At 50.1% G+C, this 23,851-nt stretch overlaps 1 protein-coding gene across 1 annotated transcript; it reads left to right on the forward strand.

Annotated features, from left to right (window-relative positions):
* Positions 1–21,294: 21,294 nt before the first annotated feature.
* Positions 21,295–21,711, forward strand: LOC117854464 (uncharacterized). Its single transcript, XM_034736664.1, has one exon. It carries the CDS (start codon positions 21,295–21,297, stop codon positions 21,709–21,711), a length of 417 nt encoding a protein of 138 aa, XP_034592555.1.
* Positions 21,712–23,851: the final 2,140 nt, after the last annotated feature.

Below are 23,851 nucleotides of genomic sequence, written 5' to 3' on the forward strand. Positions count from 1 at the left end.
CGCGTGGCATGGCCTCACCGGCCAGTGCTGCCTCACCTAGTCGCCGACCACGACAAGATGGAGCAGCGGGCCTCTTCCCCAAACGCGCGCAGAAGCGCCCTGCAGACCCTTTCACCCCATATCGTCTCGCCCAAGGCCTCACCTCCCGCGCGCATCTGCCTCGCCTGGATCCTCGGCCGCGCACCCCAACACCTTCTAGCCCTCCTGTCACACCTCTGTCGTGCTGCCCGCGTGTGCGTGTCCCGCGACGCTACCGTCTCCGCCAACTGCCGCTCAGGCAATAACAGCTCCTTCCCCCACCTCGCCAGTAGCGTGCCCCGACAATGCCGCTGGTCCCGCGCAGGCTCGCATCACCGCTCGCCTTGTCACCTCACCTGCGGCGCCCTTCTCTCTCCTATCCACCAATGGCACTGCAGCCATGGATGGCCGCGACCACACAGGCGCGCAGACCAAGCAAATTAGTGTGCCCAGCAAACCCGCTTCGCCCCAGCCCCAAATCCTTGCTGCCCAACCAGGGCAAGATCGCGCCAAAGCTCACCAATGGAAGCGTTGACCAATCGCCGCCGCGGCAGAGCACTCCTTTCTCCCTTGATCTTATCCTCTCTCCGCTCGAGCTCGTTCCCTTCCTCTGAACACTTCCGCGCAGCTATAAAAGGGGTACCGAAGCCTCTTACCGAAGTTCCCTTCGCTACCACCGCCTTTGCCACGCTACTTGCTCTGTTCTTCTTCATTGCACTCGCCACTACAAACTCCTCTGCTTCGCGCTCAAGCGCCGCCGCCTGAGCTCTCTGTGGAGCTCTCCCTTTCTGCCCAACGCCCCACCTTGCCGACCCACCAGCCGCTTCGCCATCCTCTCGTGCAGCTCAAAAGCTTGCTTGTTCTCCCCGAGAAGCACCATCGCCATCGAAGCACTGCCTGACCTTGTCACCGCCCAAAGATTACCGCCATCCGCTGTTCTGCTTCGGCTTGTTTCTTCCCGACCCCGAGACCTCACCTGTAGGACCGGAGGTAAGCTGCCGACCCCTGTCCGTCTCGCCCGACCCTATCTGTTTCGCCCGACCCCTGTCCGCCTCGCCCGAGGGCTCGGCTGCATCCTTTTCTTTTGACCAAGGGTATTTGTCTAAATTTTGGAGACTTCCCTGTGTTAAGTCTGAGGACCCCGGTACAGTTATTCCTTAGGTCTAAGGATCAGATCAGAAGTTTTTCCCAAGCCGACTCTTTTATCTTGTTCTAAACCAACAGAAGCTTGGAAATTCCATCTTAAATCGAGGAAAAAACAGAAAAATGTGAAATCACTTGGGTTGGAATCCTTGTTCTGAGTCAAATCCATTAAAGTGGGTTTCGCACTTTTCCTGTAGTGTTGCTACAATTTCCGAGCTAAATCCTTGCAAGTGCTGTTGAAATAACCGTCTAAGAGTCTCACCCTTGCATTGCATTTCGTGTAGAGCTGAACCTCGCCGACGGCACGTACGAGCTCCACCCAGTGCCGGAAGACGACGTCGTAGCAGAGCCGCCGCTTGCAGGAGTTGAGCCCGTGCTTGCCAAGGACCAGTTCGATGCCATCCCGCTTGAAGGCAAGCCCCGGAGCATAACCCATTTTTTTTTTCTAAACTTGCGCATGCCTTCTATTGTATGTGTGTGCATTTACGTTTCAGGAGTTGTTTGAAACCGTAGATGCATGACTTGGTTTCTTTTGATCTAAACACTAGTATGATAGGCCGAGTAGTTGCTTTGCTCAATCAGGACTCGGTAAAAGTCGAGTGATTTACTATCACTCGCGAGTTATAGGAGTTGTTGCTCTCCTTTTGTTACAACTATAAGGACGATGGATGGGGCAGGGCTCTGTGAACTATTTTGGTGGTTGGTGGATTGCCCCGTCTATCTACATGAAATTGGCTTAAGGTCAAAAAGTGTTGGTGTTCGTGATCAAGTGTTTGAAAGTACTAATCTCATACCTAGCATGGGATGGGGAAGCCTTGTACCTAATTGAACTAGGGCGTGGCTTATACCCCTGCTATCCCTAGAATGAGGTTACCATGGTGCATCATATGGGTGCAAGTGCAGTCACAGTGCAGCAATAGGCCGGGACTGTGGAGCATTGCATGCCAAGAGAAGTATGGACCTGACATGCGCCTGGGAATTCATGGGGAAGGCCGACAAAGGAAGCGGCCTTCAAGGTGCGCGGACGTCGTGAGATTAGGTTCACCATGCATGGTTAAGAAATTCAAATCGATTTGTCTGCCTCTCACAGTTTGGGACTACTTGATCGCTATGCTATACTGAGTAAGAATGGAACTTGATGGTGATGTTAATATGGATGCTGGTCATAAATTGCTTGGACACTTATGCTTGATTAGTATAGCTGCTAACTTAGTTTGGTAAAAGAACTTAGAACTGGGAGCTAAAATATTGAAAGTAAGGACCTACTGTAGTTTGGCAAAACAAACCTCTCAGCCAAAGAGCCTTGCATGTCTAGAAGTTTGTAGAGTAGATCCCACCAGTCGGTTAAGTCTTGTTGAGTGTAGTCGCTCAGCCTTGTTGTGGCAATATCTTTTCAGGTGATGTGGAAGCCCCTGAGCATGTCTAGGAGGAGGAGGAGGAGGAAGACCCCGAGAAGATAGAGGGAGTCTCGAGCATGGATGTTGAAGTTGGTGAAGCCCCTTCTCCGACGCACAATGTTTCCTCAGTGGGCGACCTAGATGACTTTTAGATTGTGATGGTAGTAAGTTGGTCTTTTGTTGTACTCCTCGGCAACCTATAGTTTTGGCCAGTGATGTAATAGGTTAGCTTGGGTTGAGTATTCAGATGCTGAAAAACTGAATTCATGTCTAGGTTTGCCATGGCTACTGACCGGTTGCAATGTCTGAAATAGGTGACAAAATTTCAGTAGCTGTTCTCCTCAGTTTTACCCCTATCTCCACCCGTGTTTGATCCAAGGATTGAATACCAAAGCTGTGCGGAAACAAGTGTTCTAACTGCTCGTAGGATTTCAGCTCCTTTGGATCTATCAAACTCGTGTTAGAACCACAACACCGCAGCTCAGCTTGCTGGAAATCAACCCAAGACTGAAATGGTGACCCCCGCCGACTTGGCCGACCCCAGGTCACAAGGTCGGACGCGCCTGACCCCTCACGGCAGAGCTTCGCCTCGCCCAACCCCGGGCGCTACGGGTCGGACGAACCCAACGACAACCATCCGAGCCATACGCACAGAAGACAATACCTGCCGGAATCTTGGCTGTGATCTTTGACCCCAACAGTAGGCGCTAGGAGCCATCTGATTGCTGACTGAAATAGCCAAAAAGGGGAAAATATGCACCTACTCAATAAAATATATGATTGTTGTGTTTGCACTATCGGCAAGATTAGCATTAAGGATTCAGCACATGATTGGGAGGCTTTGGGATTATGTGACTAATGGAAGCTGACTCTTGCAGATGGCGCACCGCACCCGTTCCGACTCTGTTCCCAGTGGCAGTGAGCAGAGGCAGGTACCTCCACCGCCTTCGCATCCACCCACACTAGAGGTGATCTTGGCTGCTCAGACTGAGCTGCTAAGGCATATCGTCCAGGGGCAACAACAGCAGCCCTAGGGAGGAAGAGCTCATCAGCAACCTCATGTTGCTTGTTATGAGGACTTCCTGGGAGCACAGCCTCCTCTGTTCCAAAAGACGCCGGACCTGCTCGACGCCAACGCCTGGATTCGTGCCATCGAATCCAAGTTCTCCCTCCTCACCGCCCATTGCTCGGATGAGAATAAGGCTCGGTTCACCGCGCAGCAACTGCATGGTTCTGCCCTCCTATGGTGGGACCACTATCGTGCCATGCTGCCAGCCGGCCACGTTGTCGGCTGGGATGAGTTCAAGGCCGCCTTCAGGGGCCATCACATCCTAGAGGGCTTGCTAGAGCGTAATCTCAACGAGTTCCTGGCTCTCACCCAGGGAAGTCGCGATGTCCTGCATTATGCGCAGGCCTTCAACGATCTGTGCCGTTATGCTAGCTACCATGCGTACACAGATGAGAAGAAGCAGGACAGGTTCCGCAGGGGATTGATCTTGGAGCTCAGAGAGAGGTTGAACCCAATAAAGGTGAATACATACAATGAGCTGGTCAACTTGGCCATCTCACAAAAGGATTGCATGATGGCTCTTGCAGCTGAGAGAAAGAGGAAGGCCCCGATGCCATTACCCGGTGCTTCCGCACCCAAGTTCAGAATGGTTCCTTCCGCAACACCCCGCAAGCCACAGCAATCGGGAAGATGGGTTGCTCGCCCACCACCATTGGCAACACCTCGTTTCCTGGGATTTCAGTAGCAGGCACCACGGCCGACCCTACAACCGCCGCCCCGCCCTGCCGTTGGAAACCGTTGTTTCACCTGCGGAAATACGGGGCACTTTGCCAAAGACTGCCCCTGCAACCAAAATCAGCGCCCAGGTCAAAGCCATGCGATGCTCAACAAGGGGAAGAAGCTCAAGGTGCAGATTCGCCAGGGTCAGCTGAACTTCACCAACGCAGCTGAGCTTCCCGAAGGTGCACCAGTAATGACGAGTACCTTTCTTATCCACAGTCGCTCAGCTTTGATTTTATTTGACTCAGGAGCATCACATAGTTTTATTGTAAGAAAAACTAGTGACAAATATGGGTTAAAAGTGCAAAACAAAAGGGTCTTTTATGATATCTACCCCGGGTGGGGTAAATCACGTCGGATAAGCTGAATGTCAATGTGCCTATTAAGCTAGGCCAAACCCTCTTTAAGGAAAATCTCGTTATCCTTGATCTAGAAGGGATTGATGTCATGTTGGGTATGGATTGGATGACTAGACACCATGTTATGCTAGACGTCCTAGTCTGAACTGTCCATATTAACTCACCTTACCAGGGCAACTCTATTGTCCAATTGTCTCGCCAAGAATGTGTAAATTCTTGTGCGTATCCCGCAGTTGAGACTCGGCTGGAGGACATCCCTGTAGTCTGTGAGTATCCCGACGTGTTCCCTGATGACTTGCCAGACATGCTGCCTGACAGAGATGTGGAGTTTTCTATAGAGCTGATCCCCGGCACAGCCCCTGTTTCCAAGAGACCTTATAGAATGCCACCGGCAGAGCTGGCTGAGTTAAAAACCCAATTGCATGAGTTATTAGAGAAAGGTTTCATACGCTCAAGTACTTCACCTTGGGGTTGTTCAGCCTTGTTTGTGAAAAAGAAGGACGAGAGTCTCCGTATGTGTATGGACTACCGACCCCTCAATGCGGTGACGATAAAGAACAAGTACCCACTACCCCGCATTGATGTCCTGTTCGATCAGCTAGCTGGAGATTGATCTCCGTTCCAGCTATCATCAAATCAAGATCCGACTGTGTGATGTTCCAAAAACTGCCTTCTCCACACGGTATGGACTCTACGAGTACCTGGTCATGTCGTTTGGGCTTACTAATGCACCGGCTTATTTCATGTATCTCATGAATTCGGTGTTCATGCCTGAACTTGATAAATTCGTCATGGTATTCATTGATGACATCTTGGTGTACTCAAAGAACAAAGAGGAACATGCCGAGCATCTTCGTGTGGTTCTTCAACGGTTGAGGGATCATCAGCTTTATGCCAAGTTCTCCAAGTGTGAGTTCTAGTTAGAGAGTGTTAAATTCTTGGGACACACGGTCTCTCGAGATGGCATAGCAGTAGACCCAAGCAAAGTGCAAGAATTAATGGATTGGAAGCCACCCACTTCGGTACATCAAATCCGAAGTTTTCTCGGTTTAGCACGCTACTACCTTCGATTCATCCCCGATTTCTTGAAAATAGCTAAGCCAACGACTGAACTGCTAAAGAAAGGAGTTAAGTTTGTGTGGAGCGACAAGTGTGAATAAGCTTTCCACACCTTAAAATAATTGTTAACTTCCGCCCCAGTTTTAGCGCAGCCTAACTCTTCTAGACCGTTTGATGTTTACTGTGATGCCTCTAGCACTGGACTTGGATGTTTTCTTATGCAAGACAACTGAGTCATTGCCTATGCCTCATGCGCGTTACGACCTCATGAGCTGAACTACCCAACCCATGATCTTGAGTTGGCAGCAGTGATTCATGCCTTAAAAGTATGGAGACACTATTTGATGGGCACTCACTGCAATATCTACACCGATCACAAGAGCCTCAAGTACATCTTTACTCAAGCCAACCTTAATATGCACCAAAGAAGATGGTTAGAGTTGATCACGGATTATGATTTGGAAGTGCATTATCACCCCGGCAAAGCCAACGTAGTAGCAGATGCTCTTAGCCGCAAGGCCCATTGCAATTGCTTGTCGGCAACCAACTTCACAGAAACACTATGTCATGAGATAGGAAAACTTAGTTTGGAAATCATTTCCCATGGCACCCTCGATCATGTTTCCATTGAATCTGCCTTGGAAGACCAAATTGGGTCGGCATAGTTAGAAGATGAGGAAATAAAGTTAATTAAGGGGAAGATTGCACAGAAGGATGAAGGGTATAAGCATTTCCGACAGGATGAGAATGGGAGAGTGTACTGTGAGAACCGACTTGTTGTCCCATCTAACCCCGATCTCAAGAAGCAAATCCTAGAGGAAGGACATCTCTCCAAGTTCTCAATTCATCCTGGCAGCAATAAGATGTACCATGCCCTCCGTCAAACTTTTTGGTGAAGTGGAATGAAACCGGAAATTGCGCGCTATGTCTCGGAGTGCGACACGTGTCAACGTGTCAAGGCAAGTCATTTGAAGGTAGAAGGTACCTTGCAACCGCTACCCATCCCCTCATGAAAATGGGAAGATATTAGCATGGATTTCATTGTGGGATTACCTGTTACCTCTCAGCGACATGATTCCATTTGGGTTATTGTGGACCGCCTCACCAAGTCTGCACATTTTCTTCCTGTTCACACCACCTACACAGCCAAGAAATATGCAGAGTTGTATCTCGACCGTATTGTTTCCCTGCACGATGTACCAAGGATGATCATATTTGATCGAGGTGTTCAGTTTGTAGCACATTTTTGGGAACAGTTACAAACTTCACTTGGCACCAAGCTAATCCGTAGCTCAACATATCACCCTCAGATAGATGGCCAGACAGAGAGAATGAATCAAATCCTAGACGATATGCTACGAGCTTGTGTCATCCATTACGACAAGAATTGGGATAAATGCTTACCATTGGCAGAGTTCTCTTACAACAACAGCTATCAGGCTAACTTGAAGATGGTACCATTTGAAGCCTTATATGGTTGGAGGTGTCGGACACCCTTAAATTGGTCACAAGTTGGGGAAAGACAAACATATGGTCTTGATCTAGTAGTAGAAGCCGAACAGCAAGTTAAGGTGATTCAAGCCAATCTTAAGGCAGCCCAATCTCGACAAAAGAGCTATTCCGATAAAAGGAGGAGACCCTTGCAGTTTGACATTAGTGATCACGTATACCTTCGAGTCTCCCCGACCAAAGGAGTGCAATGGTTTGGAGTGAAGGCGAAATTGGCTCCCCGTTACATTGGCCCTTATGAGATTGTGAAAATCTATGAACCCGTTGCTTACCGAATCCAATTACCCGAACAGCTCTTAGCCATTCACGATGTTTTCCATGTCTCTCAATTGAAGAAATGCATCCAAGTCCCGACCGAAATTGTGGAGCGGGAACAACTTGAATTTCGTCCAAGTCCTACGCAGAATATCCTGCCAAAGTCCTCGACCGAAAGGAGAGGTACACCCGACGGCAAGTTGTGAAGATGTATAAGATTCGGTGGAGTAACCACACGGAAGATGAAGCAACATGGGAAACAGAGGACTATTTGAATAAGCACTTCAGAGGTTTTCTTTTTAGTCAAGGAGGTAAGACCCGCCAACCCTACTAGTTGTCCTTACACCCGAATCTCGGGACGAGATTCTTTTTAAAGGGGGTAGGCTGTAACGACCCAGATTTAAATCAGCCGAGTTTAATCTTAAGACAAGTCCCTAGGCTGGTCAACTCAGACTTCCTTCAGCCATTCTGGCTAAGTCTGGAATATCAGCCCAACCTAGCACCTTAGGAAAGGGTTATCCTTGGAAAGTTGAGCTGAACATTAAGAAATCCCTTTATAGAAGTTGGAGAATGAAGTTCCTACAATAACTTTTTTAATTGGACCTTGATCCAATTCGCCTCCAAAGATTCCCAAATCTACAGCTCAAATCCGCCCCGACCCCCTGAAACCTAGCAAACCACCGTTTTCTCTAAGTCCCGAAACCATTGTTCCTCCAACTTTGGAGCCTTGGATCTCCGAATCCACTACGTTTTTGAACTCGGTCCAATTACAAGAGTTGGGCCTTGGCCTGAGTACTACAACTCTTGTTATGGGAGTCAAAGTGGTGCAGTTTGGAAATCGGGAGATCAAGAGGCTGGAAGATGGGCCCGGCAAGGAACCTCGCGGATTCGTCGGCCACATAGCGCCAGAGCGCGCGTGGGCCCTATTTCAGAGCGTCGCCATCTCGTGGCGTGGCCTCATCGGTGAGCGCCGCCTCGCCCAATCACCGACCGTGACAAGATGGAGCAGCGCGCCTCTTCCCACAGACGCGCGCAGAAGCGCCCTGTAGACCCTCGCGAGTCACCTCGCCTTGTCACCTCGCCTGCAGCACCCTCGCCTGCAGCGCCCTTCTCTCTCCTGTCCGCCAATGGTGCCGCAGCCATGGATGGTCACGACCACACAGGCGCGCAGACCAAGCAAATCAGTGTGCCCGGCAAACCCGCTTCGCCCCAACCCCAAATCCTTGCTGCCCAACTAGAGCAAGATCGTGCCCAAGCTCGCCAATGGAGGTGTCGACCAATCGCCACCATGGCAGAGCACTCCTTTCTCCCTTGATCTTATCCTCTCTCCGCTCGAGCTCGTCCCCTTCCTCTGAGCACTTCCGCACAGCTATAAAAGGGGTACCGAAGCCTCTTACCGAAGTTGCCTTCGCTACCACCGCCTTTGCCATGCTGGTTGCTCTATTCTTCTTTATCGCACTCGCCACCACACACTTCTCTGCTTCGCGCTCAAGCACCGCCACTTGAGCTCTCTGTGGAGCTCCCCCTTTCCGCCCAACACCCCACCTTGCCGACCCCACCAGCCGCTTCGCCATCCTCTCGCGCAACTCAAAAGCTTGCTTGTTGTCCCCGAGAAGCACCATCGCCATCGGAGCACCGCCGGACCTCACCGCTGCCCAAAGCTTTCCGCCTTCTGCCGTTCCGCTTTGGCTTGTTTCTTCCTGACCCCGAGACCTCGCCTGTAGGACCGGAGGTAAGCTGCTGACCCGTGTCCATCTCGCCCGACCCTATCTGTTTTGCCCGACACATGTCCGCCTCGCCCGAGGGCTCAGCTGAATCCTTTTCTTTTGACCAAGGGTATCTGTGTAAATTTTGGAGACTTCTCTGTGTTAAGTCTGAGGACCCCGGTACAGTTATTCCTTAGGTCTAAGGGTCAGATCGGAAGTTTTTCCCAAGCCGACTCTTTTATCTTGTTCTAAACCAACAAAAGCTTGGAAATTCCATCTTAAATTGAGGAAAAATTGGAAAAATGTGAAATCACCTGGGTTGGAATCCTTGTTCTGAGTTGAATCCATTAAAGTGGGTTTCGCACTTTTCCTATAGTGTTGCTATAGTTTCTGGGCTAAATCCTTGCAAGTGCTATTGAAATAACCGTCTAAGAGTCTCACCCTTGCATTGCATTTCATGTAGAGCTGAACCTCACCGACGGCACGTACAAGCTCCACCCGGCGCCGGAAGACGACGCCGTAGCGGAGCCGCCGCTTGCAGGAGTTGAGCCCGTGCTTGCCGAGGACCAGTTTGACGCCGCCCTGCTTGAAGGCAAGCCCCGGAGCATAACCTAGTTTTTTTTTTCTAAACTTGCGCATGCCTTCTGTTGTATGTATGTGCATTTACGTTTCGGAAGTTGTTTGAAACCGTAGATGCATGACTTGGTTTCCTTTGATCTGAACACTAGTATGATAGGCCGAGTAGTTGCTTTGCTCAATTAGGACTCAGTAAAAGTCGAGTGATTTCCTATCACTCGCGAGTTATAGGAGTTTTTGCTCTCCTTTTGTTACAACTATAAGGACGATGTACGGGGTAGGGCTCTGTGAACTATTTTGGTGGTCGGTGGATTGCCCCGTCTATCTACATGAAATTGGCTTAAGGTCGAAAAGTGTAGGTGCTCGTGATCAAGTGTTTGAAAGTACTAATCTCATACCTAGTATGGGATGGGGAAGCCTAATACCTGATTGAACTAGGGCGTGGCTTATACCCTTGCTGTCCCTGGAATGAGGTTCCCATGGTGCATCATGTGGGTGCAAGTGCGGTCACAGTGCAGCAATAGGCCGGGACTGTGGAGCATTGCATGCCAAGGGAAGTTTGGACCTAACATGCGCCTGGGAATTGATGGGGATGGCCGACAAAGGAAGCGGCCTTCGAGGTGCGCGGATGTCGTGAGATTAGGTTTACCATGCATGGTTAAGAAATTGGAATCGATTTTCCTGCCTCTCACAGTTTGGGACTACTTGATCTCTATGCTACACTGAGTAAAAATGGAACTTGATGGTGATGTTAATATGGATGCTGGTCATAAATTGTTTGGACACTTATGCTTGATTAGTATAGCTGCTGACTTAGTTTAGTAAAAGAACTTAGAACTAGCAGCAAAAATATTGAAAGTAAGGACCTACTGTAGTCGCTTTTGGCAAAACAAACCCCTCAGCCAAAGAGCCTTGCATGTCTAGAAGTTGGTGGAGTAGATCCCACCGGTCAGTTAAGTCTTGTTGAGCGTAGTCGCTCAGCCTTGTTGTGACAATATCCTCTCAGGTGATGTGGAAGCCCCTGAGTCTGCTGCTTTTGGGCCTTGGCCTCCCCAGCTCCCTCCTGGGTGGACAGTCCAGTGGGATCCCTCCTCGGACGGCGAGGACAGGGACCAGTGATGTCAGGGTCGGCCTCGTCGTGACATCCGACCCCGGCGCTAGCTTCCGGTGGTTTTCTTTTCTGCTACTTTAAGAACTCTGCAAACTTGTTGAATTTCGAATCCAGTGTTGTAAGAGAGTAATGTACTTGATTAAGTTGGATGATCTATTGTAATCTCTGGAACCACTCACCTTCGTGTGAGCTCTGCTTCTCGGTCCTGTATTGTGGTTTATCGGATGAAATCCGACGGACAGCTGAGTTAACTTTATTAATGCATAAGATCGCATGTCAGGTGACTTAATTGTGCTTTAGCTAAGTTAATTAGGGTGGTTCCGCCACAAAATCATAGGCCGGCGATCCAAGACCCCGATCGAGAAAGTGAGAGAAGATTACCGTCTCATTCTCATACGTCTTTAGAGGGAAGGCATTATCCAAGGCTGATCTGCACTTGATGATGCCCTTCTCCTGAAGCAGCTTGGCGTCCACGAGTGCCTTGATATCCTCTTCATTAGTCACAAATCGTTTCCAGGCACAAGCAGCGCTTACTGCTATTTGGTGTCAACGAATCCATATTTTGGCGCCGGCAGTTGCAGCTCTTTCTTGTTGCCAGATTTCTTCTTGTTCTCTCCCTTGGCGGGCTTGGACCTAGATGCTTTCCTCCCCATCCTTGATGTCACGAGTGTCTTCCTTCGCATACGCTCGGGGGCTTGGGATGGGAGGCGGTGGCGCTAGCGCTCAGAGATCGGGCAGCAGCAGCGGCACTAGGCCAATAGTGGGAAGTCGAAGGGGCAAATTGCAATGGTAAAACGAAAGGATAATTTCCTCCATTATTTATAACAACGTCATAGTAAAACTGGGCAGTAAATATTTTGGATTTAAAGGATTTCTAAAACTCAAGTTTGATTGGTAGTTACCTTTATTTCGGGAAGAGATAAGATTTTTCTCAGAGATGGTCACGTTGACCAAGTTTCACCCTTATGCCCACCAGATTAGTCGGCTAAATGCTCAGGGGCTGTGTGCCACGTGTCCATTGACAAAAGATTTTTCCTCCAGGTTTTAAGGGGAAAGTGAAGCATATTTACAGACCCCCAACCTGATTCTTTGATTCAACCTAAGGCTCGGGGGCTACTCCATATGGAGTGCGACTTTTGTTGCACTTCCATATAAAATTCAAGTATGAAGATTTGAAGATCAAGTTAAATGAGGCTCGAGTACATTCTAGCCTCATGGTAGTTCTGGGTATCTTTGAAGATTCAACTAGATAAAGTACTCGAAGAGCAGCAAAAGTACTCGGTGAAGGTCTGCAAAAGTACTCAAGATTGCTACATTCAACTAAAAAGTACTCAAGGGCTTATTGTACATACATCTATGGACCCACCAGAAGGTTTGGACAGTCCCAAATATGAGGCTGGACATCAAAACGTGTCTAACATTGAGACTATGGCACACGGTGGCGTAGTTTACATGGAATAGCAGGAACTAGTCGAGAATTATGAAAGTACTCATTGTAAACAGAGCAGGACCCCTCTAGTCGTATCCAACTAGTATTCTTGTAAACCAAATGACCTATAACCCTACTCCTGTGTATATAAGGTGAGGCAGGAACCCCCCTCCAAAGCAACTCAATACAATCAACACAATACAACACATAGGATGTAGGGTATTACGCTATTCAGCGGCCCGAACTTGTCTAAATAGTTTGTCAGCGCTCACCTTCAAGTTCCAGACCTCGGCGACCCTTAGCAACCAATCCACTACCTTAGGGATACCCTTGGTAGGTTGTCGGGTCTAAACACCGACGGGGCTGGCTGCGAACCTCCCCGGTGTCTCCCCATGTGCCTCGCCACGCTACCTCGCCCGCCACGGCCAGAGTCGCGTCGCGCCGACGCGCCTAACTTTCTGTCGCACGAACGAAGAAAAATGTCGTACATCTGGTTCAAGTGCGTCTGCTCATTTTGGATGGATGCATTCGACCCGCATTTGAGGGGAATATTCCCTTAGGGATGGACCCAACCCACTTTGTTTTTCAACCAAACGCGGATCCATGTAAATCAAACCTGTTCTAACCTAGTTAAACCCTTGAAACAAACACACCCTTAATCTCTAGCGGTCCGGCGTGTGGCCTAGCCGTGTGGCGTAGTACTAGTGAAGGAGCGAGGGGTTGGGGTTTGTTGTATTTGGATTTTAGGCGCTGCACCCGCCGGCCGAAGAACATGTGGAGACGGGAAGGGCGGCGTGGCGGTGCTGCCTTGACTAGCTGCCAGAGATCGAACGAGATCGGAGCTCGGAGGAGATGTGGCTGTAGCGGTAAATGGTGCCTGTAACTTCCATTTCATTCTGTCTGTAACTTTACCAAAGTACCCTTAATAATTATAACACAGATATCATGCATAACGTTGATGCTGATAGCACCAAAGAATTGCTCGGCTGAAAAAAGGGCACCCGGACGACCACGACTGGACCAAACGGCCCTTCGGCACGGCGAAAAGCCGCTGGAGTATCCCCCGGTCCCACGACGGATGGAATGGACCCCTCGGCAATGAAGGGACCATCGAGGAAAGTTCCGTTGCATTACCACCGGTTCCAAAAATAAGATAGCCTAAGATTCTCTTCTCCTTCCCACCGGGAGATGTGGCACGGGATATTCGAGGTGAGGAGGGAATGTTCCCATTCCCCGAAGAATACTGCCGCCCATCGGCCGTCTCCATGTCCGTGCATGCTTCATTTACTCGCTCCCAACAGCTGCCACTGCAACCGCGTAGCAGTTGGTATTTGCATTACACCCATTTTTACAAGCATATTCGCTTAGGTGCCACCAAGCATCTTACTGTGGCATGAGTAGTCTGATCGTACTCCGTAGCACCTAAAATAATTTTTGGTTCAGTTTGCATCAGCTGATTATATCGCTCTAGTGACAATCAATTGAGTTGTTAGAGGATAAAAATGGTACAACAATAGTGGCATATCGTATGTACGGACCCCTTGATAGTCCGAGCATGCTGCTGTCTCTCTCTAGCCATAGTCCTGGTGTCACTTCTTTATTTCTTCCATTCGATATTTTCCAGGATCTGATACGACACTACTCACAGCGCAGACCCTTTCGTATTGATCATCCAAGTGAAACCTCCTTTCCAGCTTTTAATAAGCACGCCTCCTTTACCTCAATAGAAATCCCCTATGAACAAAACTAAAAAATAGGATTCCACGTAAATGGTCAGAAACAACAAAGTTTCTTTTCTAGTACAAATTTTTGTCTTTATTACCATTTCTTGCTCATATTGATTATGAATTTTTCGCATGGGAACATGAAACGATCCGCCGAGAAGTTGATTTATGTGTCGTTTTAATTCGTGTGACTGCGGGAGGATGTTAGACTATATTTAGTAGTTGTAGATATAAGTATCGTAGACTACCATATGTATTCAGGAAGCTTTGCTCCCAAAATCTCTCTACTCTATATATACCGATCGAGACTTCAATGAAATACAATCCACATATTATACGCAATATATCCTTCCTGCATTCTTGAGCTAGGGACTTTACGCTTGCTAGCGTCATATTCCATACACTTAGATCTTCTTCAGTTAATCTTGTACCCAACCAGATGGATGGGAATTGAACTTGTAAGTGATTTAATTTCTCACTATCCTCTTCAGTCCCTACCAAACCTAAACAGGTAAGAGGAAGACCGATTTAGGCACAAATGGTAGTGAGGGATATGGATACCCCATGGGTTCCCACCGATCAGGATACTGGCCGGTCCTAGCAAGTGTCGGATTTATAAGTCTGGCAGTCCACCAGAGGGTTACCCAAGTGGTTGATTTCTAGGTGAGGGCAATTGCGAAACCAAGAACTCGAAGGTGATCGTGAGAACACAAGGGACACGAGGGTTTTAGACAGGTTCGAACCTCCGGAGAGTAATACCCTACGTCCTGTATATGTAGATTGTATTGCTGATATGAGATTGGATGATGGGGTTATTGGGGATACCCTCGCAGGGTGCCCTTAGCCACCTTATATAGGCTGACGACCAAGAGTTACAAGTCGGTTTGAATCTAATCTACTCGGTTGTCACATGGAAGGTGATTTGAGTTGGATTATAATACGTATCCCGTAATATCTAGGCAGATTTGATCTCTCTTGTTGCCTTGATGTTTACTCCAAATATCTCATGTCCTCAGCCCGCACGTCCTAATCGGGCGGGCCTACTTGTTAGGTCCGGCCAGTATCCTGGTCGGTAGGGACCCATGGGGTACCTATATCCCTCAAGCCCCTGAGCAATGTGTAGGTGAACAGGTACTTGAGGTCAGCTCAGCAAAGCTTGAAATGTAGTTGGCTGAAGCTGCGATGACATCATGGTGACGGAGAGGCTGCACAGTGCTCAAAAAAGAAGAAATTCCGAGCGAACGCGGAGCCAACACGCAGAGCGAAGTCGAGTGCCGAATTGATGGATGTCGAGCGTCCAACAAGTCAAAGCAAAGGATATGGAGGGCGTCGCAAGACGCACTCCATAGGAGTAGCCCCCAAGAATCGAAGCGATTAGTAGAATCAGTCCAATGGTCAAAGAAGAAAAAATTGATCCCAGAAGTAGATCCTAGTGCCTGAACACAAGGATAGGCGAAGACACGAAGGCACGCCAACCAGAAGTAGGTGCCCCACCCCCAAGGATGAGGACTGGTGGAGCCACGGAGGCATGCTGACCCAAAATAGGCGCCCAGCCCCCGAGGATGAGGACTGACGGAGCCACGAAGGCACACTGACCTAAATAGGCACCCAGCCCCCGAGGATGAGGACTGGTGGAGTTGTGGAGGCACACCGACCTGAAATAGGCGCCCAGCCCTCGAGGACGAGGATTGGTGGAGCCACGGAGGCATGCTGACCTTAAATAAGCACCCAACACCCGAGCGTGAGCTCGAGGACTGGCGAAACCATGAAGGCATGCCGAGTCACATCCCGCCCAGAGCCAGAGAGGTCGGCCGGGTGACGGGAGGCACGCCGAGTCATCTGCAGCACCCAGCCCCCGAGCCTGGGAGCCGGACAAGTCGCAGAAGCATGCTAAGTCGTCTCTGACCCTGAGCTAGAGAGGTCGGCTAGGAAGACAGGAAGCACGCCAAGTCGTCTGCGGCACCCAGCCCCCGAGCCTGGGAGCCAGATGAGTCATGGAAGCACGCCAAGTTGTCTCCCGCTCCGATCTAGAGAGGTCGGCTGGGCGACAGGGGGCACGCCGAGTCGTTATTGAGATGTATAAGGACAATACAAACATTATGTAGCATAGTGTAGATCATTTAACAATTGAATAACTCGAAAGTTTAATTTGCTGTAGAAGTAAATTCTTGCACGTCCTGCTCTTGTAGGTCATGTAATTTCCCCAGGTAGTTAGCCTGTTACGTTTAAGCACCTAGCCCTGTTGACCACTGCTCACACAGAGGACGACTTATCTCAGGCTATAGCGTTGGAGCTGACCCGATGCTTGCATATAGGAGACACGTAGAATGAGTCAAGGTTTCATGAATTAAGGCGTGTGCTACCTGAGTACTTTAGCAACCGTTAAGAGGGATGGATAAGCCATAAAGTAGTCGAAACTGTGCAGAAAATCACCAAAATGAGCTGGGCACCTGTGGGGTGTAGCCTCCGACCACCTATGTAGTGTACGGACCAAGCTGTATTAGTAGTCAGGGTGCGACCGAGGTGGTCGGCAAAAGTCACACAGACACAGAGGAGCCGAGGCGGTCGGCGAAAGTCACAGAGACATGGAGGAGCTAAGGCGTATGTAAGTATACGAAAGCCGTAAAATATTTAATTGTAAATAAGACTTAACTTGATTCGTGGTCGAGTCGAAGAACCCATGTGTCATCGACAGTCTATTGGCATGGCAATACATGCTTCTTCTCATGTTGTATTCGTGCATTGTTGCATGCGCTCTCCCTTGCGGGTTCTGCATGCTCGGAGACGTCACATGCCTGTGAAGATCCCGCAGGCCCAAGCACGCACAAGGTAGCGAGTTGCATGCATACAGAAGCAATACATCTATAATAAACTTTGTTAGCCAGTGAATGAAATAGTTAGAAACTAAAGTATGCGTTGGCTGATTTAAATAAAAAAAGAAATAAGAAAAAGGAAAGGGCAATGCTCCTGTTTCGTGTATAGCAATCTAGAGATGTCCAAGTTTGGCTGCATCTGCATAGAGCTTTTGATGCACGCTTAGCATGGCAACTTGATCTTCTGTCTTGATCTGCATGAAAATAGTATGGAAGTTGTACAAGATAGCAGTAGGACTTCTTATTTGTTTAATCTAATCAGGACTCGAGAGTCCCGAGCGAGCAGATGGATCAGGTTGCCCGCCAGGCAGGCGGCGCGCGCGTCGTTGCTGACCAACATAGTAGGTTGCAGATGGATGCCGGCGGTGATCTGGTTGGAGGGCGTGGGTGGGTGGGCAAGCGCGATGAAATCCTTCAAGCTCTCGGGGAAGATGACGCCGGGGCGGGATGCCCACGAGGTCACTGAGAGGATCTCACAACCACACCTACTTGGCGTGCCAATTGTCGGATTTATAAGCCCGGTAGTCCACTAGGAGGTTACCCAAGTTGTTGATTTGTAAGTGAGGGTGATTGCAAAACCAAGAACTCGAAGGTGATCGGGAGAACACAAGGGACATGAGGGTTTTAGACTGGTTCAAGCCTCCGAAGATTAATACCTTACGTCCTATATGCGTGGATTGTATTGCTAGTATGAGATTGGATGATAGGGTTACTAGGGATACCCTTGGGGGTGCCCTTTGCCACCTTATATAGGCTAACGACCAAGAGTTACAAGTCAGTTTGAATCTAATCTACTCGGTTGTTACATGGAAGGTGATCTGAGTCGAATTACAATACGTATCCCGCAATATCCGGGTAGATTTGATATGTCTTGTGACCTTGACGTGTACTTTAAGTATCTTCATGTCCTCAGCCCGCACGCCTTGGTCGGGCGAGCCCACTTGTCAGGTCCGTCCAGTATCCTGGTCAATAGGGACCCATGGGGTACCTATATCACTTAGCAAGTGGGATTGCCCGACCAGAATGTACGAGCTAAGAACGTGAAGATACTTGGAGCGCAAGTCAAGGAGGTCGGGCGATTCAAAATAGCTCGGATATTGCAGGATTCTTGTTGTAATCGAACTCAGATTGATTTCCATGTAACAACCGACTAGGATTAGATTCAAACCGACTTGTAACCCTAGGTCGTCAGCCTATATAAGGCGGCCAAGGGCACCTCCCAAGGGCATCCCATCGCATCTCAACTCTCTGCATACCATACAACAATACAATCTAGCAAAACACAGGATGGAGGGTATTACTTTTCGGAGGCCCAAACCTGTCTAAACCTTCATGTTCTGGTGATCACCTTCGAGTTTTTGGTCTCGCAATCCTTCCTGCCTACAAATCTACCACTAGGGTAACCTCTTGGTGGACTGCCAGGTTACTAAATCCGACAGTTGGCACACCAAGTAGGGCTGATTGTGAGGTCCTCCCCAGCGAGCTCGATGGCATCTCGCCCCGGCGTTATCTTCCCCAAGAGCATGAAGGACATTCTCGCCAACCCGATCCAACATCACTTCGGGACCATGCCGGCAGACTCCGATTCCGCCACTTCCTTTGTCGACTCGGCGTCCATCGTTAGCTTGACGCTTGTTGGATCTATGCCAGCAGAACAAGACCTCCACCCAGAGACATCCGTGCCACTCGCCCAGCAGATTGGCGACCTCTCCCTCTCTGAGAGGATTCCCAACATCCTTTCTGCAACCCGCCCACCCACACCCTCTAAGCTGATCACGGGGCTAGATCGCATCAGCAACACCATCGCTGAGTGCATCAATCTCTCTGAGATGGCACTGCACCCAACAAGGTTGGCGCAGGGTCCCTCTCCGCCCCCTTTGGTCTGAGGAACTTGGTTGCCGTGTTTTTCGTCAAAATTGCGCAGTCTCTTCAGATCCAGTCTGAGGGCCTACCTGGACCCACCCAGTTTCCAAACTGTGGTGAGTTCCAGATACCCTGCATCGTCCTGACTCTGAACCCTTATGGAAGCGGTGACGAGAGCAACTCCACCACGCTAGATCATGAAGCCTTCATGGTCTCCACCAACGATCCATCCAGGGACGGCAAAACCTATTCTAACGAAGAAGGTCATAACGCCAAGAACCGGGACCGTGCAGTACGGTGCCAACGGGGGCAAGCCGATACCCAGCAATGCCAACAACCTGCTACTAACGTGGGAGCCGAGGCAGCAGGCGACTAGCGCTGACCATCGCCCGCCGCTAACGCCAACCCACCATGCGCCACCGATGGTGACAACGCCGATCAGGACGGTGCTCGGGGCAGACGCAGGCGCCCTATGTGCGCCTGCAGTCTACAAGCCACTTCGGCAGATCTGGGCACGTATCCGTGTCACCAACGCCCAGATCAAAGAGCAGGCCTGGAGTCGGACAACACACTCCTGGTCCACATTTACACAGCACTCTCGAAGCCGATCCGCTCATAGCAGATCCGGTCACCACCGAGGCAACCACAGTAACCACGCGGGAGGTCGGCTAGAGCTCGTTCGTGAAGAGGAGGTGGAGCAACCCGCCAACCCACACGCCAACAATGCCCATCAACTCAACAACCACGACAATCGCCGCGGCGGTAGGAGAGGCGATGGCGAGAACCGTGGCACACAATGTTGGCAACATGACCTCCGCGAATAGTTACACGACCACCGCGACCTTCGCGCTAACCTCAACAACCGCCACCAATAGTGGGAAGAGGCCAAGCTCCGCCACCGCACGGAGTACGACCGTGACTACGGCGCTCCTGGACTCGACGGCAGGCCAAACCGCGATGAGGAACAGGAGGAACGTCAACGCTAAGAAGAGGAGATGCATCACCGTGCTGACTATTACCGCACGTACGGTGCTCCTGAAGATGCCTACGCCCCACCTAGGTGCAACAACGGTGGACGCCCCAGGACACCACCCGTCGAATACAACCTCGAGGACGATGATGGCACGGTGATCGATGGTTTCGCCACCTTCACTCCCGCCTCAGGGCCGTTGAGTGTCTTGCCTCATTCAAGCTAGCTATCAACAAAAAGTACGACAGCCGCTCTGACCCCACTATATGGCTCAAAATGTACAACACCATGGTGAAAGCCACCAACAGCATCTACGACCAGAGAACCTCCCATCGAGCAGCATCGACACCTAGGGTCAGCTCGCTAGGGCTTTCACATAGAACTACCAGGCTACCTACAGCCGACCTGGAAACACGGAGAATCTTGGGCAAGTCCACCAGTGGAAGAACGAAACTATCCGAGAGTACGTGAACCACTTCTTCAAGAATCACAATAGGCTGGCTGGCGTCAAGGACCGCGACATCATCAGTTACTTCTACTCCAGCCTAATGAACTGCAACATGTTGTGCAAGTTGTATGAGGCTGCCCCCAAGACGGTCGGGCAGATGATGCAGCTTGTCAACATTCAGGCCGACACCAAGGAGGCAGTGCAAGTACAGTTCTAGGGCGGCAAGCATCACCAGAGTGATGACCACAAACTACTGACCTATAAGGAACACCAAGCATGACCAGAGTCTTCCCAACTTCAAAAAAGGGCACTCGAGGTCCTCACTACCGAATCTGAGCCCGCCAGACCAACCACCTTCCTTCGGGAAGAGTTTGATGACACCCTGAATGCTCTGTGCCCCTTCCATAAGGACACACGTCACAATCTCCCAGACTGCACAGTCCTCAAGAAAGAGTTTGGCGGCCCGGTGGAGTACAAACGACCTCGCTGTAACGACTATCGCAAGGATGACAATCGTTGCGACAAACGCCGCCGTGATGACCGCGGTGACTTTCACTGCGACAGTCATCACGACCGCCACCATGACGACCGCGACCACCATCGCTACAATGACCGCGCTAACTGCCGACGCAATGACTACAATGATCAGCATAGAAAGGAGTGGCATGACCAGCCTAACCCAGACGCCCATCGGGCTGACGCCAATTAGAACGTGGAGTTCCAATGACTGAACCGTCAAGTCAACATAATCGTGGGCGGCCCCAAGGCATTCTGCAGCAACCGCAAACACAGGTTGCACCAGCAAGAGGTGCACTTTGTCTCCATATGGCCAGTCTAGTATCTGTGCTGGTCAGAGATGCCCATAACCTTCTCTAGGAAAGATCACTGGGTACACATCCTAGACCTTCTCCAAGCAGCAGGCTTAACATCATCTTCACCAAAACCCTGAAGCGCATGGACTTCAATTTTGACCGCCTCCAGCCCTGTGAAGACCCCTTCTACGGCATCATGCCCGGCAAAGGATCCTATCCTATCGGCCGAGTTGTTTTGCCAGTTACCTTTGGCATGCCCGACAACTACCGTACGGAGCACCACACATTTGAAGTGCCCAACTTCAAAACTTCCTACCATGCCATCTTTGGCAGACCCATGCTCACGAGGTTCATGGCGATTCCACATCACACCTACCTCATCCTCAAGATGCTGGCTCCAAACGGTGTCCTCTCCATCTATAGTGACGTTGAGACGTCATACAAGTGTGACACGGAGGCGGTACAGCTCGCTGAAACCTTGGAGTACTCAGCCAAAGCCACTGCCATGCTCGCCAAGGCACAGGAGGTGGACCAGAACCAGCTCACGATCCCAGAGACTGAGCCGACACCCACAACACTACAGCCCAACCTGAAGGTCAAGAAGATCTGCCTTGGCCTGGAAGACCCCTCCAAGGTGGCCCTCATGGGGTCTGACCTCCTCCCCAAATAGGAACTTGCGCTCACTAGTTTCCTTCGGGACAACTCAGGCATATTCGCGTGGAAGCCATCCGATATGCCTGGTGTTCCGCGGGAGCTAGCTGACACTCCTTGGACTTGAGCAAAATAGTAAGACCGGTCAAGCAAAAGTTTTGTCGTTTCACCCAAGATCGCAAGGAGGCCATTAGGGTAGAACTCAATAAGCTCTTAGCTGCCAGTTTCATCCATGAATGTAAGAACTCTGAATGGTTAGCAAATCCAGTCCTTGTAAAAAAGAAAACCAATGAATGGAGAATGTGTATCGACTACACCGGCCTTAATAGGCACTGCCCTAAGGACTCCTTTCCTCGACTATTACTCAGGCTAGAAGCACCCTGCTGTGCTTCCTCGATTGTTACTCGGGCCATCACCAGATCACCCTCAATCCCGCCGACCAAGATAGAACAACATTCATAACACCCTTTGGCATCTACTGCTACAACACCATGACCTTTGGGTTAAAAATCGCAGGCGCCACCTATCAGAAGGCAATCCAGGGTTGCCTCGTGAAGCAGCTACACAAGAACGCTGAGGCCTATGTCGACGATGTGGTTGTCAAGACTAAGGATGAGGAGAACTTTATAGCTGACCTCGTAGAAACTTTCGAAGCCTCCGGACCTATCACTGGGAACTCAATCCAGGAATGTGTCTTTGGTGTCCCATCTGGAAAGCTCCTGGGCTTCATGGTCAGCCAGCGTGGCATCTAAGCTAATCTAGTCAAGGTCGACACAATCAGAAACATGGCGAAGCCAGCTAGCAAGAAAGACATCATGAAGCTTACTGGCATGATGGTGGCCCTCAGCCACTTCATTAGAAAAATCGGCGAAAAGGGACTGCCCTTCTTCAAGCTACTAAAAAAGATGGACAAGTTTGAGTAGGACGACAAAGCCAGCAAGGCACTCGAAGAACTCAAAGCCTTTCTTACAACTCCCCCCATCATGACAGCCTCGGCCGACAAAGAAACGCTACAACTCTGCATCTCTGCAATGACGCATGTTGTCAGCACCGTACTAGTTGTGGAACGAGAAGAGCCCAGCCACGCACACATGTGTACTACATTAGCAAGGTCCTCAGCGACTCCAAGGTTCATTAGACACAAGTTCAGAAATTGCTCTACGCAATCCTGATCTCATCTAGAAAGCTACACCATTACTTCCAGACGCACAAGATCCGTTGGTATCCTCATACCTAATCGGCGAAATCCTCCACAACAGGGATGTCAACGGCTGAGTTGTCAAGTGGTCTGTAGAGCTCGCGAGTTCGACCTCGAATTCTGCCCATGTCATGCAATCAAGTCACAGATCCTTGTAGACTTTGTGGCCTAGTGGATAGAGATTCAAAAGCCACCCTTCCTGGAAAGGCTAGAACACTGGACAATGTACTTTGATGGCACTTCAACCTCGAAGTAGCAGGCGCGGGGGTCCTCTTCATATCCCCCAAAGGCGAGCAACTCAAGTACGTTCTCCAAATCCACTACAAAGCCACCAACAATGGCGCCGAGTACGAGGCTCTCATCCACGGCCTCCACATTGCCATTTCGAGATCAAACGCATCCTTGCGTACGGTGACTCCAAGGTCATCATCGAGCAGGTCAACAAGAACTGAGACTACACAAAGGAAACCATGGATGCTTACTGCATGGAAATCCACAAACTTGAGGCCCACTTCGATGGTCCCGAGTTCCACCATGTCCCCAAGGAACACAACGTCGCCACCGACGTCCTGTCCAAGCTCAGCTCCAAGCGTGCACAAGTCCCAATCGGCGTCTTTGTACCAAATCTCCGGAAACCTTCCATCAAGATCCTGGACCTGGACTAGGACCACGTTGGCACTGCAACTCCGACCGACCCAGCTCCCACTGACATCATGATGATTGAGGCAGAAGAAGACTGGCACGCTTCATTCATAGCCTTGATTACTGACCAGCTGGCACCAGGGGACAAGATAGAACACGAGAAACTAGCACGGCGCAGTGCAAACTATGTCACCATTGGGAAGGAGCTCTACAGAAAGGCCGCATCCACAGGCATCTTAATAAAGTGCATTCTGCGCAGTGAGGGCATTGACCTCCTTCACGAGATCCACTCGGGCACTTTCGGGAATCACGCCGCTTT

The sequence above is a fragment of the Setaria viridis genome, chromosome 1 (assembly GCF_005286985.2).
Source record: "Setaria viridis chromosome 1, Setaria_viridis_v4.0, whole genome shotgun sequence".
NCBI lineage: Eukaryota > Viridiplantae > Streptophyta > Magnoliopsida > Poales > Poaceae > Setaria > Setaria viridis.

Excerpts from the sequence above, each read along its gene's own strand:
- LOC117854464 (XM_034736664.1), top strand. The coding sequence starts at position 21,295 with ATGCCCGACAACTACCGTACGGAGCACCACACATTTGAAGTGCCCAAC.